The sequence below is a fragment of the Aptenodytes patagonicus genome, chromosome 5, assembly GCF_965638725.1.
Source record: "Aptenodytes patagonicus chromosome 5, bAptPat1.pri.cur, whole genome shotgun sequence".
NCBI lineage: Eukaryota > Metazoa > Chordata > Aves > Sphenisciformes > Spheniscidae > Aptenodytes > Aptenodytes patagonicus.
In genome coordinates, this window is record NC_134953.1 from 2,511,738 (window position 1) to 2,526,931 (window position 15,194).

Below are 15,194 nucleotides of genomic sequence, written 5' to 3' on the forward strand. Positions count from 1 at the left end.
CTATCTTGGCTGTTCTCTGCTAGACTAGACGGGGCCCTGGAGTTGCTCGAGGTACCTGGCATTATTTCATGAGAGTTTGTCTCAGCTTTATTAAACTCTAGCCTACCCCATTCTAATTTAATGTCAGAACCAGTTTTGACTGCCCTTCAGATTTCGTACAAGACAAGTCTACTCACCGTTCACGATGCAGTAATGAATACCGTTAGGCTTTCCTCTGTCTCCATCAAGAGCAACAACAGTAAGGACCTCAGAGCCCTGGGGAGAAATGGGAAATCACAGTCTGTGTGGTGAGATCAAAGAGCAGTGAAATTGCAACTGCGTATTGATAAACTGAACTTCTGTAAGTCTTTCTGCAGTGAGGTGTGGGGGGAAGAGTGGGTACTTTTGCCTGTGCTGTATGGGGAATGCAGCAAGGGCCACTGACTCCCAGCCAGAAAAAAATCAGTGCTTGGCTTTGCAGAACAGGAGCTGGATGCTGCTCCTTGGACCAACTCTGTGTTGTTCCTACATCAAAAGTTATAGTTGTTCCCAGGTACGTCGCAGCCCATGCACCGTACCTCCATACGAAGTGGGGACACCCCCGCTGCTGCTCGCTCCCTACGGAGCCGCTGCGCGACCTGCCCTTGCCAGCCTGCTGCCAGCGCCGTGCCACTGCCTGCGCCGATGGCAGAGCAACCTGCTTTGGTGCGTGGGCCTCAGCTGCCCCAAGGAGGGCCAGGGCTTGCCGCAGCCTCGGGGCATGCCAGCTTGCCCAGCGCCCTGCCCTCTTGTCCTTTTTTCCGGCTCCACTTTGGGTGAGCGCCGGAGGATCAGCACTGCTCCCCGGGGGCTGCTCTGTGCCCACTGCTGTGGCAGGGCCGACAGCGCGGGTGTGAAACGCCTGCAGACCCCCCGTGGTTAGGGGTGCCTCAGCCCCGGGGGCTGGCTGGCCGCGGGAGCAATCGGAAGCTGTGCCCAGGGACACCTACCTTGAGCCACAGACTTGGACAGAGGATTTGGAGTAACCAATCTGAGACCCAAAAGGTTTAGTCTGGGTCACTACCAAGATGCCCTCTGGTAGCTGCTGCGTAGGCTCCCGGCGTCGCCGCGTGCCCCGTGGCCACGCAGTGTGCTGAGGCACAGGCAGTTGCTGAGGAGTCATCAGGTCACTTTGGTCCTACCTAATTAAGTTCAGGCAGGCAGCAAAAGCAAACAGTGGATCACAAAGCAACTTAGCCCACAGAACATTTAGGGCATAAAACTGGGATGAAAATCATGGTGATTTAACTGTCCTTAAACCTTCACTGTCTTTCTGCGCAAGTAACGTGGCCGTGTACATACATACAGAACTCGTGTACTTGGAGACCATTTGCTCGTGTGCCTACTCCTATCAACTCAGAGGGATGATGACTGTCAGCATTAAAATGCTCACACAAGTGGCAAAGAGCTGTGCAATTTAGGCCTCTGAACTAAAGCGTTACTGTTTGGGGCTGCAAAAACAGGGAACGTTGAAGTAACCGTCAGTTAATCACAAATGGCAAGACGGAACATTTTCATAACAACCCTCAAGTGAATTTTTCAAACAAGAGCAAGGTTCTGTTACAGCAACTGGAAATACAGAACTGTATTTATGATCATTTGTGCTGGAAGCTGTAATAAAATCTGCCTACTGGGCAAAATGCAGTGCTGTCCCTCTGAAGGTGACAGAGTACTTGTAAATCCTGACAACTCCACCAAGGAGAAAAGCAGCAAGTTTACAAAACTAACACCAAACGTGTAAACAACACTAAAATCAGCTAGTGCATCTCTCTCTGTGGAGTTCATTCTAATAGCAAAACCCACACTGGGAAGGACTGATTTGTGCTTCCATCATTACGATATCATAATGGTGTAAGTTATGAGCTCAGGCTGGATGTAATTAACATTTATTGACTCCCATTTCCATGGTAAACACTAACTCCTGTGTGCACCTGATAGTTATTTCAAGATCTATATGTAACTATGCAGAATAAATCAATATACATAATATCATTCATCCCAAACATCTGCAAAGTACACAAGCGTTACTTCTCTGCCTGGCTGAAAGGTAACAGCCGATGCACTGAACTGCAATATACAGTCAGGCAAGGGCCGCAGCGTACATTGGAGTTCTGGACAGAACGTAAAGACGTGATCTTTTCCTGAAACTCAAGGGAAGATCAGGTGAACAGCGTGCAGTCACACTGCCAAGGAGATAAATAGCCTAACGTTGCGCAATTTCAAGAGTAGATACCATTTCTTGTCCTATGTGTGAAGAAAATGTTAATTAAATCTTATGTATCAGGGTGAAAGCTGATCCACGCACAATATCATGCCACTGCTTAGATATAGAGAAAATTAATTAGTTTGCAGCTTCAAGATTAATATGTGGCTGAAAGCATCACGGTGGATATAACACACTAATTCGCTAAGCTGTATACTCCCTTTTAAGCAAATCTGCCATTAGGCATTTCTGAGGCGATGGCACAGCCAGGAGCTCAGTGTGCTCCTTGGATTCCGTGTCCGTGATGGATACGAAGTGGTATCTTCAGCAGCAGACACATGCCGACAAATGGCGTGTCCCCACTTGTAAGCGGTTCTCCTAAGCGTGTCCCTGCTTGCTGGATAATCTGGTGGGTTTTAGGCCTGGGAGGACCTCCTGGCCCGTTCTGCCTATCGAGCTATCACTGAGCAGAAAGTATCCTGCATTTTGGGGATGTCCGGATTGCTTCTCCCCGTGTGCTGTCCAGGGAGCAGCCCAAAGAGTCTAGAGCATTTGGGCAGAAATTCTCCCCATACCTTGCACAACCAGCTGCTGGTACCAGACTGATCAGCTAGAAAATAAAAGCACCGTAAGACCACGCAGCACACAAACACACAAAGGCTTCTAGCGTGATGTGTTCAGGTGAGGTAACTGGCAACCTGCTTAAGCCTTCAGCCAAGTCCCTCTGCAGGTCTCAGCTACGGAAGAGCTCTCAGTCACTGTCTGGGCTTAGACCAACAGGCAGAATCCTTTTTGACTTTGACGACAGCCACAGGAAGCCTTGCATGGCAAGTTTGCAATGGGTGTAAATAAGAACAAGTCTGAGATTTGGTCAGCTCATTTCACCTAGGAGTCTGTGCTGGTTTTGGCTGGGGTAGAGTTAATTTTCTTCCCAGTAGCTGGTACGGGGCTGTGTTTTGGATTTGGGCTGGGAACAGTGTTGATAACACAGGGATGTTTTCGTTACTGCTGAGCAGTGCTGACACAGGGTCAAGGCCTTTTCTGCTCCTCACCCCACCCCACCAGCGAGCAGGCTGGGGGGGCACAAGAAGCTGGGAGGGGACACGGCCGGGACAGCTGACCCCAACTGACCCAAGGGATATCCCACACCATATGGCGTCATGCTCAGCACAGAAAGCTGGGGGAAGAAGGAGGAAGGGGGGATGTTGGGAGCGATGGCGTTTGTCTTCCCAAGTCACCGGGATGCGTGATGGAGCCCTGCTTTCCTGGGGATGGCTGAGCACCTGCCTGCCCATGGGAAGCAGTGAATGAATGCCTTGTTTTGCTTTGCTTGCCTGCGCGGCTTTTGCTAGACCTGTTAAACTGTCTTGATCTCAGCCCATGAGTTTTCTCACTTTTACCCTTCCACTTCTCTCCCACATCCCACCACGGGGGGAGTGAGCGAGCGGCTGGGTGGGGCTTAGTTGCCAGCTGGGGTTAAACCACGGCAGAGTCAAATCAGAGTTTAGGTCCTAGTTTCCGATAAAGCCTGTGCTAGAAACCATAGGGCCATCTTGATTGAGATGTGAAAGATTGTGCCTGTTCTCCTGCAGGCGAAAACCAGCACTTACCGCGAGTGTATCCTCATAGACATATCCATAGTAGGGAGTCCCGATGAACATGGGAGGAGTGTCCTGAACATCCTCCACATTGACAGTAACTGTTGTTGTGGCTGAAAACACTTTGTTGTCTCCCCTGAGCTTCCCACCACCATCCTGGAAGAGAAGTCATCGTCACATCCCTCTGCTGAAACATGTCTGCAAATCAGCTTATGGCATTGCATACACCTCATGAGCCTTCGGAAGCACAGTCCCAGGAATCCCTTTTCTCTCTCAACACACAGATTAATCTCTGCTGCCCTATTCCCTTCTCTTTTCCATTTGGCCTGCTCCCTCTCTGATGAGGAAGACAGCCTGCAGTGTCTCAGAAGTAATTTCTTATATTATAATTGGTTGTGCCAATATATGCGGTCATACACAATCTTTTGTCAACAGCACAGGGGACAGGGAGTTCAAGTTTTTTGCAGGGAAAAAGAATGCTAGAAACTGATGCAAAAATTTAGTGACTAAAGTCTACAGCTTTTCATCCCACATACAGTCTTGTCGTAAACACAAGCCAATGCACAGCGGCAAGGTAGTGCATTTCTAGGGGGAAATTAAACAGTGCACGTGATCAAAGTCTCCTAGGGAGTCTCACGTGGTAAAGTGAAAGCATGGAGGAGCTGTGCAGCCAAGAGCTGTTAGCCACAGTGTGTAAACAGTCTCTGGCGACTTGACTACAATCAAATCTGTGCTCCTGATACAGCAGAGCCAATTAGAAAGATGACTTGCAGTTTCAGAAGCTTTTAACACGCTTAGTCTCAGAGCACCGGCTGGAGGTCAGTAGTCATGCTGGTGTATAAGACTGTGAATTGTTCAGCATGTCTGCTGTACCAATTCTAAAAAATTCAATTTTTTGGAAAAGATATGCTCATTTTTTCCCTCCTTACTGCCCCAAAGGCAGCATTTAAGCCAAATTTTGTTACTTCCCCTCAAACGAACCCTGGCCAAATAAATACATAAAAAGATCCGTATGTTTCTCAAAAAAACATGAGAAACTCGAAGTCACCATCAGTAGCAGCAAAATCATCCTCTTTCCACCCATGCGAGTCTGTCTGTGTGACAGGTCCCCACAGGATCCTGAGAGACTTTACTTCGGAATCCATAAACTTTTAATGCCTGTTATGAATCCTCAGCCGTGCCGCAGGCGCAGCACTGCTGAGAATGACAGCGGCAAGAAGGGATGAGCAGCAACATTTGCAGGATTTGAATAAGCTCCTGCCACAAGGCAGCAGAGAAGTGAAAGAAAGAAACGTCCACAGATATTTCCAGAAAAGAAGTCCACCGCTCGTGCTGCACTGGGTCCAGCTGTGCCCTCTGTCTTACTGTGGCTCACGACTGCGACCCGCACTGCCTGCCTGCCGGGTGCTTGCCCTTGTCGCGGCAGGGCCATGCCCTGGGCAGCACGAGGGAGCCCCGGGCACCTGCATTTGCCCAAAGGCTGATGCTTCTTGAAGCCGGGGTTGCACACACCAACCCTTCACTTCTAGGTGACTCCCGAAACGCACAGGCGACTTTCTGGAGCGGGGCTCACTGTCCTGGTGCTGGGGCCCGAGCGAAATGCGGGAAACCCACTCCCAAATGCCTCCAGATGTTGTTCAGCAGCAGACACCGGTCACCTTTCCTCCCTCACTTTTCCATGTTACCCCCCCCCCCCCCCAGATGTTACAGAGGGAGTGACTCTGCTGCCTCAATGTTATGCTTCATGTTTCAGCAACCCTTTAAGTCACACTTGTATTCGAACTAATCAGTCCTACTCAAATACAACGCCCACCTCCTCTAGTTTCAGATAAAAGCTTTATACCTTGGCTACGACGACGACAAAATGTGTTCTTGATTTCTCATAGTCCAGGGTGACCCCTGTTTTGATGCGCAGGACACCACTGTGACGGTCTATTGTAAACTTATTAGCATGGATGTTCTAGAAGAAAAGAAAAGAAGAAACAGCAAGAGATTACAGGTATGGAAATAAGATTGCCGTAGGGATTAATCTTTTATTTCATCTGCTAAGGGAAAAGACTAGAATAATGATACGGTTTGGGTGAATAATGTATTTGATGGATTTCACCTCTGTGTGTTTATGAACAATTCATGAACCAACCACGAGTCTCTCATTATTCAGAATAAATCAGTTACCTGCAATGTAGATTTTTTTTATCTTTTAGTATTTCATTGTGAAATCTTGAACTTTGGTTAACACAGCTCAGTGCACGGAAGGAGGTAGGGAGGCTTAACAGAAAAAACCACGAGGGGAAAAAGAAGAAGAAAAAAGGTGTTACCCCTCAGTGCTTCAAAGTTCTACTGGCTTAAAAAAAAAGCAGGAAGTTTGCCTGCATAGATTATTGTCAATTGGGTGGTGTTTTGGTGATTTTTCGATATACAAATAAAACCTAACACATTTGATTTCCAAAAAGGCCTAAAGAACGTCTCCCTCCATTCTTCTGGACTGGAGATATCTATAAACACACTTCCATTTGGGTATCCATACGCAATGGTCACTGTCGGATAATCTTGGCCCTTTCAGTAGACGTCACCACCTGCCCACATCAGGCTTTCGGAGAGGCTTTTTTCTGCGCAACCCGAGAATTCCCAGAGATTGTGCAAAAGACATGGCAACATTTTTTCGACAAACACACGCATTTAGCAACCTTTTTGCCACACAAATACATCAACTAGACATAGAAGTTTGAAACTGCTTTCCTCGGCTTCATAGTCTGTCAGTTTACTGGAAAAAGCCCTGTGCAAAATTGAACCCTGCACATATTGTATTTTAAACGGATCATAATTGGTGAAATCAAAACTAAATTTCAACAAGGCAGTTAAGGTGTTTTTTCACAGTGTGCCCAAGCTTGTAACACGATTAGCTTTAGTGCTATGCAAATATCTTCCAACTTGTTTCCGTATTTGTATCCAAAGTAAACATTGCAACAAATTGGTTTTGGTTTTTTTTTTTCTGTTGCCTCTTGAATAAGGGGAACTGCAGCTAATCTGGACGAAGCTGCTTGTAGGAAGAAGGAATTTGAGGAATATAGTGCGAAAAGTTGCCCTTTTGGCATGCAGAAGGTCTGTAATAGAGAAATTCAGCTTTAAATACAGAGCCCTTTCTGTTCTGCACCGGTGGGCAACACCTGAAAGGCTGGTTTCAAGCAGGCACAGCTTTGTCAGTGAGAAGGCTTAGTACCTCGTATTTCACACTGCGGTCCAGGTCTCAATTATGCACCAGCCTGCTACACCGAAGTCCACATTTGGGTTTCCAGTGCATTTTGCTTTCTAAAAAGCTGTTTCATGCTTTAGAGATCCCATACGCGTACAAGATTACGAGTTAGACTTGCTCTCCCCCTCGCTCCAAAGAAAGGGCCAGTAGGAGCCCTGCCGCGAGGAGTCCTGCTGGCAAGCACGGGAGCGACGGTGGCAACTCCAGCTCCTCCTCCTGCCTGCTGGGCTGCACTTGGCTGCTCGCAATCAGACAACACCCGCTTTGCCAACGCTTGTTTTCTTGTGCAGGGTACAAAATCGGTCCTATAGGCACTGGTAGCAGGCTCAACCCTCAAAATCTTTTTCTAACCTGATTTCTGAGATCTCAGTAGATGAGAGAGGATTTTTGAAGGTACAGGTAATACCTTACCTGCAAGAAGTAGGTGATGCTTCCTCCAGAACCCGTGTCTTTGTCCACTGCCTCAATCTTAAAGATACTGCTGCCGGAGGGAGCGTTCTGTGAGCAGAAGGAGTTACCAGAGTCACACAGAAGTGGAAAACCGGGTGAGTTAGAAGAAGTGAAAAATGAGCATGCAAGGAGGCAGAAAAAGAGAGTGATGGTAGAAAGAAAATAAATGCACTCAGGGAACCAAAGCGCGGAAAGAAAAGAGGGAAGAGATTAAAAATGGAGGAAACTTGAGAAGAACAAGAAGGAAGAAAAATGTTCTGGAATAAAAATGACAGGAAATCTCAGCTAAGACAGAGCGCATCCTATTCCCACTGAAGTCAATCCTAAAAACTCCCCATGACTCACATCTTGGAGCTTACCCACAAAATAGCACACCTGAAGTACCTACAGACTTATTCCCTAAGTTTGCAATGAATATTAAATATCTACCCAAACCCTAAACCAAAAGAATGCAGGTTAGACCTGCACATCTTATTTTACTGAAAACGTACCAGCTCCTCTTTACATCCTATTGAAATATACTTCCAGTATGCAAAGGAACTTCACCAACCTCTGGGACTTGGACTATGTAAGGTGTATTGATGAACTCCGGGCTCTCATCATTAGCATCCATTACAAGGATCCTGACTTTTTCAGAAACCTGGAGTAGAATATGAAGAACATATTATGACTGAAGCTGATTTTCAACATGTACCTGTCCATTGGCCTACTAAGGTGTAGTCAAAGGCGATGAAAAATTATGTTGTAATAGAATATCTTTGCACTACCAAAACTGAGCACATAAAAGAAAATACAGAAAATCCCATAATCCAGAAGAATTTGCTTTGTGGAGAGCACCCAGATATCTCCAACCTAAATAAGGAGTCTTGGAGTATTTTATAAATTACGGACTGGGCCTGATTTTCAAAAGTCTTTCTTCTTCTTTATGGCATTCAAGATATCATGATGTATTTTATGAGAATACATAAAAGACTGTGAAAGTTGGTACCTGACAGCCAAGAGCATTTATTAATGCCTCATTTGAGATCATGATACCAGGTTAATAGCATGCATAATTTGGATGTACAAATACACGCTACTAATATGTAACAATCCATCTTGAACAAAATGCGTCTTCTCTTCCTAAAAATACAGAAGCAAACCTATTTGACCAACAAAACTTCCCAGTTGTTTGCAAGTGGACATGTGGATGTGATCCCATTATTTCCTATTTACAGAGGTTGCCAGGGCAGCTGTGCCTGCAAGGATGCTGGCACCTCCCAAACAATTGTTGCAGTAATCTCAATTAATTTGTTTGAGATGAGGAAGAGCTCTAGCGTTATCCAGTCTTGTGGACAGCAAGAAGGTCCCACTTCTGCGGCACCTCTAGTGATGAAGCCCAGGTCCTTTTATTGGCAGACTAATAGCCTGGCTCTGACAGCATCCGTCCGTAAACTGAAAATGCCAAGGAAATTCGTAGAACTAGGATCGGATGCTTGTGCAATGCCTCAGATAAGTCCTTAATGATTAGATGTGATCAAAGCTTTATTCAGCAGCAGACAAGAAAACCCCACAACCTTAGCCCAGGCTAATCTTCTTAATGTCATGCTAGAGAAACATTGCGGGGGGGGGGAGGGACAGTCAGCTCTTGGCTGTGCAGGACTGGTTCCTATAACGTCACGCATTCCTCCAAAAAGGCTCCAGATCTTTCTCAAGTATGAATCCTACTGAGCTGACAGTGAAACTTCGTAGGAAGCTGCTGTAATTCTGCAGGCCGCTAAGTCAGTCCTTCAGCTCACACTGCATTGTAATTATCCTCAAATAGCTGCGCAATGAGCTGGAGTGAGACTTGAGTTACTGGGAGTTCAGCGGCTCTTGAAACAGGAGGTAAAACGCTAATGAGATTATGTTTTCTGATAAAATGAGGTAGTCCCTGTAAGGTAATTTAACAGGAGGAGGTATGTGGGAAGAGACAGTTTGACAAGCTACAGCGTAATTAAATACTTACTGTACTCAGGCCATCTGAAATACTGACAATAACTTCAATCTCATCTTCCTTCTGCAAACCAAGAAAATTCCTTTGTTAGGGAGGTGGTGTTTGCCCCGATTGCAAAAGGGACTGCAGATTTAAATATGTCTCAGCGGGTAGATGAAAGCAACAGCTAATACCACAACGCAGTCACAGCAGAGGCTAGGGAGACCCCTCAGAGGCTCCAGCTGCGGGGCACCTTGGGCTTTCTGTGGCTGCTGTCGAGAGACGGTGGGTCTGGGAATCCCTGTTGTCCTGTAAATTGCTAGTGAAAATCAGTCATCTTTTTCAAGAAACACTCCCTAAAAAGGCACGATTGGTTCAAAATTCTTCTGTCTCAGTATACAGTATTTTGAAGGGTTTACTAAATACTGTGTACCCTTCCCTGTGAAGGAGACGTGAAGGGTTCAGTGCCTGTGTTCCCAGAATAGGGCTGCCTTTAGGCCACTATCGCTGGGAACATCTTCAACCTATACGGTTACACGTGGGCTAAAGGGCTATGATTTAACTAGAGAAGTGTCCTGGAACACTGCTTACACAAATCTCTACTTCCTCCTAACGACAGGAGAGTCCCCTGTCTGAGGATTAGAGGGCTGTAACTGCCCCTAAACTCTTGACGGGGTGCGGGTGGGGAAAGGTAGGAATAAAGAGTAAACTCCTCTTGTGGCAAAAGCTGGACAGACAGCTGCCGAAAAATTTGATAGCGGTGTCAGTGGCGCAAGTCAACTGGAAAACAACGTGATGGGTGAAGTATGATGTCTCAGAACAGCAAAGTATATGACATGTTTCAGGGGCAAATGAGTTGGCATTGTCCCTCAAAGCCGCAGATCGAATTGAACCGAAGGAAATTCCACGAACGCACGGAGTGGTGCCATTTCACTCTACCTCTCTGTCAAGCTCCTCGATCAGCGTAACATTTCCAAGGTTCTTGTCAACAGAAAAGTAGCGTCTTGATCCAGCTTCATAGGCCAGGCCGTACGTCACGGGATCTCCTTCTGGATCAGTTCCATTCAGAGTGTACACATGGGTACCTGAAAAAATCGCCATTCGACAGCATTTCACTGTGGTTACTTCAATCAGGGAATATTCCACTGGCCTGCTCCTTAGAAACTTAGCTCCCCTGCAGGCAAAGCTTTTGTGAATCAAACCCCCTTACTGGGAAATATGGGTAAGTAGGCAGTTCAGTAGTCCTGATCGATTGCCATTTTTTAGCCTCCTGGTTAAACCGAGCTTATCAGCGCTGGTTTCTCTCACTTCAGGCCCTTTCCTGTGGAACCGCACCTAGATCAGTACTGTTCACATCGCAGTGTTTACACAGATGACAAGCTCTTGACTAACCCTCAGCCCAGGTGAGTCGGAAGCGATGCTGTTGTACGACTGGGCGGCAATCTCAGCAGTACCAAAAGGGCCCCCCCCCCCCCCGCTCTATGGGAACAACGAAATTGGATTTCGGATTGGAAATCAGATCCGGCAGCCGAAGGCAGCGCTCCCACAGGACCGGACCCAGGCTCTGAAGCTCAGGAGATGCAAGGACATTTGCAGACTTTTCCACTTTCAGAACTAATAGATGCAGAAGCCTTCTTTCCTACTTCGCTCCCCCTCATTAGCTCCCGCTCATTAAATTCTCTACTTAACACACCCACTCATGCTCATACCAATGAATAAATTCTCTAAACTCATCAATGTATTTCTTTCACAAGCTGGGGAAAGAGAGATTGTTATTTCTATTTTTAAACATCTGACAAGTCGGTGCCAGTTTCTCCAGCAAACTGACTTTGTTTATCAGAAGTGATACTTCCTGGGGGAGTTATAACACCCACGTTTTCAAAACATGGTGAGGGTTTATTAGTATTATTTTTTTAAACTTTCATGTCTGTCATTCTACTGTGCATTAATATCTTCATCCAAACAACTTCAGGCACTTCACAAATACCAGTTAACTGAGCCTCAAATACAAAACGCTGTTGTTGTTTCCTTCCAGTTGGCTGTGCCCCGAGTGAGTTACCCGAGATATCCCAGTTGTGGAGGTTTGGAACAGAAACTGCTTTACATCTAACAAAGTTCTCTGCACTGGAAATACCGTAGCCAAGCGATTCACTGGTTAGCAGTGAGTTTTGCTTGTGCGTGTGTCCTGGTTTCGGCAGGGATAGAGTTAATTTCCTTTCTAGTAGCTGGTACAGTGTTTTGGATTTAGGATGAGAACTAAGTTGATAACGCACCAATGTTTTAGTTGTTGCTGAGCAGTGCTTACACTAGGCAAGGGCTTTTCAGCTTCCCATGCCACACCGACTGAGCAGGCTGGAGGGGCACAAGAAGCTGGGAGGGGGCACAGCCAGGACAGCTGACCCCAACTGGTCAGAGGGACATTCCATCCCATGGGACGTCACGCTCAGTACATAAACTGGGGAAAGCTGGCCGGGGGGGCCGCTGCTCGGGGACTGGCTGGGCATCGGTCGGCGGGTGGTGAGCAATTGTACTGTGCATCACTTGCTTTGTGTATTATTATTGTATTATTATAATTATTATTATCATTTTATTTCAGTTATTAAACTGTTTTTATCTCAACCCACGAGTTTTTCTCACTTGTGCTCTTCCAATTCTCTCCCCCATCCCACCGGGTGGGGGGGAGTGAGCGAGCGGCTGCGTGGGGCTCAGTTGCCGACTGAGATTAAACCACGACAGTCCTTTTTGGCGCCCAACGTGGGGCTCAAACCCACGACCCTGAGATTAAGAGTCTCCTGAGATTAAACCACGACAGCGTGGGACACAAAGATACGATGGGAGAATCCCTGCTAAGAAAGTTAAGGAAGAACCAGAAGACTCCAGTTTTAAACTACTCTGGCCCTGAGTTTGAGAGATTTTTTAATTCTGTACTCAAAAGTCGTAACCTTTTTCTCACGTCCTCTCTGCAGTGGCAGCGGAGCTTTTCACTGACCAGATCCATAGGCGTCTGTTTAGCTCTGCCCACAGCACTGGCAGGTCAGCTTCTCGAATGCTTCCTCAGTTTGCAACGCAACCTTTCGCTCCTCGTTCGCTTATTCCTTGGCAAGCAAAATGTGAAGCAGACGCACCGGTGGGCTTAATGGGCGTGCAGTGTCCAGGCATCAGCGGTGATACTTAGAAAACATGGCTGTCTTTGCATAGCAAGAGATTATGCCGAGCCGTGTGGGACCTGCGCTCGCTTGTGAGTGTACTCTCTTACGATAGTTACCAGGGCAATATTTGGGCACCTTTGTACAGAAAAATGTTCACATTGCAAAAAACAATGGGCCCGTAGGAGCAGAAACGAGCCTGTTACGAGCTGGCTCAGACAGCCAACAAATAGTCAAGATTTGCAAAACAGGTTCACAAAACTACAAAACACTTTCCACATTTTTCTTGGACTTTTCCCACAAAACAGAGCAGAAAATAACAACACATCTGTAACTGAGATCCCCCCAAATTATTAGGGAAAGACAATGAGCGGTATGATGAGACACTTCTCTGATTGTAACAATTGAACTGTGTAAGTACGAAGAAATGCAAGGAGAGGAATAAACTGGGGCTGATATAAAACAGCGTCCTGAAAGGGCACCTGCCTCCTGATACAGCTGTCTACATAAGAGATGGAAATTTCAAGTCTGTTGAAGGTCCTGCAGCACCAGCACCGACTGCATTTATTCTTGTTTCTCAAAAGCTTTGTCTTAATATCACAGCTGGGGCCAGACGGAGAATTCAGGTGTCAGTTGTCAGCACTTCACTGACATCATTATCGGGGCAGTGCTTTTCTTCAGCCTTTTTCGGCCGTTAGAAGTGTTTACTTCTTAGTCGCTTTTCCGCCCTCCTTCTTCGCTTTCCCTGTCCCTTCCACTTTATACGCCGCTGGCTGTCCCGCCTGTTTCTAGCACGTGTGGATGTCCGCAGCGCTGCCTGTGCAGTGCAGAAACAGGACGGACACCGCAACCCGCGTCTGGGGGGTCTCTCGGAGCCTGCAGGAAACCACCAGGCACGCGGTCTAGTGCTGTGACCGGGGCTGCCCTGAACTACCGGCGCTGGTAGTGCACGAACTGCAGACCACTCCGCAGGGATCGCAGGGCACGTGCTGGAGACGACTAGACTGTGAAAGTTCGGGCGAATACATGTGAACCTGGGCTTGTTCTTCCAATCTCACAATTTTCTCTCCTACTTTGTCTAGGAATTTTCTTATAAGGAAAACAGGAATTTCCTTGCTGCTACATAGAACCATAGAATCATAGAATCACTGAGGTTGGAAAAGACCTCTAAGATCATTGAGTCCAACCGTTGACCCAACACCACCATGTCCACTAAACCATGTCCCTAAGTGCCTCATCTACTCGTCTTTTAAATACCTCCAGGGATGGGGACTCCACCACTTCCCTGGGCAGCCTGTTCCAATGTTTAACCACTCTTTCAGTAAAGACATTTTTCCTCACGTCCAATCTAAACCTCCCCTGGCACAACTTGAGGCCGTTTCCTCTCGTCCTATCGCTTGTTCCTTGGGAGAAGAGACCGACCCCCACCTCGCTACAACCTCCTTTCAGGTGGTTGTAGAGAGCGATGAGGTCTCCCCTCAGCCTCCTTTTCTCCAGGCTAAACAGTCCCAGTTCCCTCAGCCGCTCCTCATCAGACTTGTTCTCCAGACCCCTCACCAGCCTCGTTGCCCTTCTCTGGACACGCTCCAGCACCTCAACGTCCTTCTTGGAGTGAGGGGCCCAAAACTGAACACAGTATTCGAGGTGCGGCCTCACCAGTGCCGAGTACAGGGGCACGATCACTTCCCTACTCCTGCTGGCCACACTATTTCTGATACAGGCCAGGATGCCATTGGCCTTCTTGGCCGCCTGGGCACACTGCCGGCTCATGTTCAGCCGGCTGTCGACCAACACCCCCAGGTCCTTCTCTGCTGGGCAGCTTTCCAGCCACTCTTCCCCAAGCCTGTAGCGCTGCATGGGGTTGTTGTGGCCGAAGTGCAGGACCCGGCACTTGGCCTTGTTGAACCTCATACAATTGGCCTCATGTGAGAAGAAACATTGATATTGGTACAGACTGAGATTACTGAGGTTTCTGAGCAAGTAATGAAGGACATCATTGATCTTTACACTGGACTGTTTGCTTCCTAGCTAAAGCTGATACTTCATTTTTCACAATACAGGACACTTGTGTGCCTTTTAAATTGGATTGTGGATCAAAATTTCTTTTCTGGCTCATTATAATTCCTAATTTTGTCTGAATTGTAATTTCACTGCACAATACTCTCCGTATCATTACACCCTGGGAACACTTCTTAGCACAGTGTTAATGCCAATTAAAAATCTCCACTTACTGAAAAGGAAATAAATGAAAAAAACCAGCTAAAATCTTATCAGTGAGTACCAAGTAAACAGCCTCTCCCTGTCAGAAAGATAAGGGAATAGAAGAGTCTTTACCCGGGGATACGGCAAATGCCGTGTAAGGGCCCCGGTCGGAAGAGCTGGATGCTCCGAGTACCTAGGGGACGGCGCAGCAGGCTGGGACAGGGAAGTCCCGGGGAGCTGCACGCTGCTCCCTGCTGCGGCTGCTTCCCAGGAGCCACGCCAGGCTTTCCCTCCGTTTTCCTATTCCATCTTAAAAGTCATTTGCTCTTTGCTCCTGCCACTCAGGCGGAACGGCTGTCCCATGATGCCA

General features: G+C 47.2%; 1 protein-coding gene across 1 annotated transcript in view; it reads right to left on the reverse strand.

The window, feature by feature from the left end:
• CDHR1 (cadherin related family member 1) overlaps positions 1–15,194 on the reverse strand; it is a 51,291-nt gene that overhangs the window by 29,754 nt on the left and 6,343 nt on the right. Inside the window, exons 2-8 of the mRNA XM_076338344.1 lie at positions 10,416–10,561; positions 9,510–9,560; positions 8,073–8,162; positions 7,484–7,570; positions 5,663–5,779; positions 3,832–3,975; positions 177–255 (exon numbers count right to left, since the gene is read on the reverse strand). Of these exons, the coding sequence (XP_076194459.1) occupies positions 177–255; positions 3,832–3,975; positions 5,663–5,779; positions 7,484–7,570; positions 8,073–8,162; positions 9,510–9,560; positions 10,416–10,561 (714 nt within the window). The remainder of the gene's footprint in view (positions 1–176; positions 256–3,831; positions 3,976–5,662; positions 5,780–7,483; positions 7,571–8,072; positions 8,163–9,509; positions 9,561–10,415; positions 10,562–15,194) is intronic.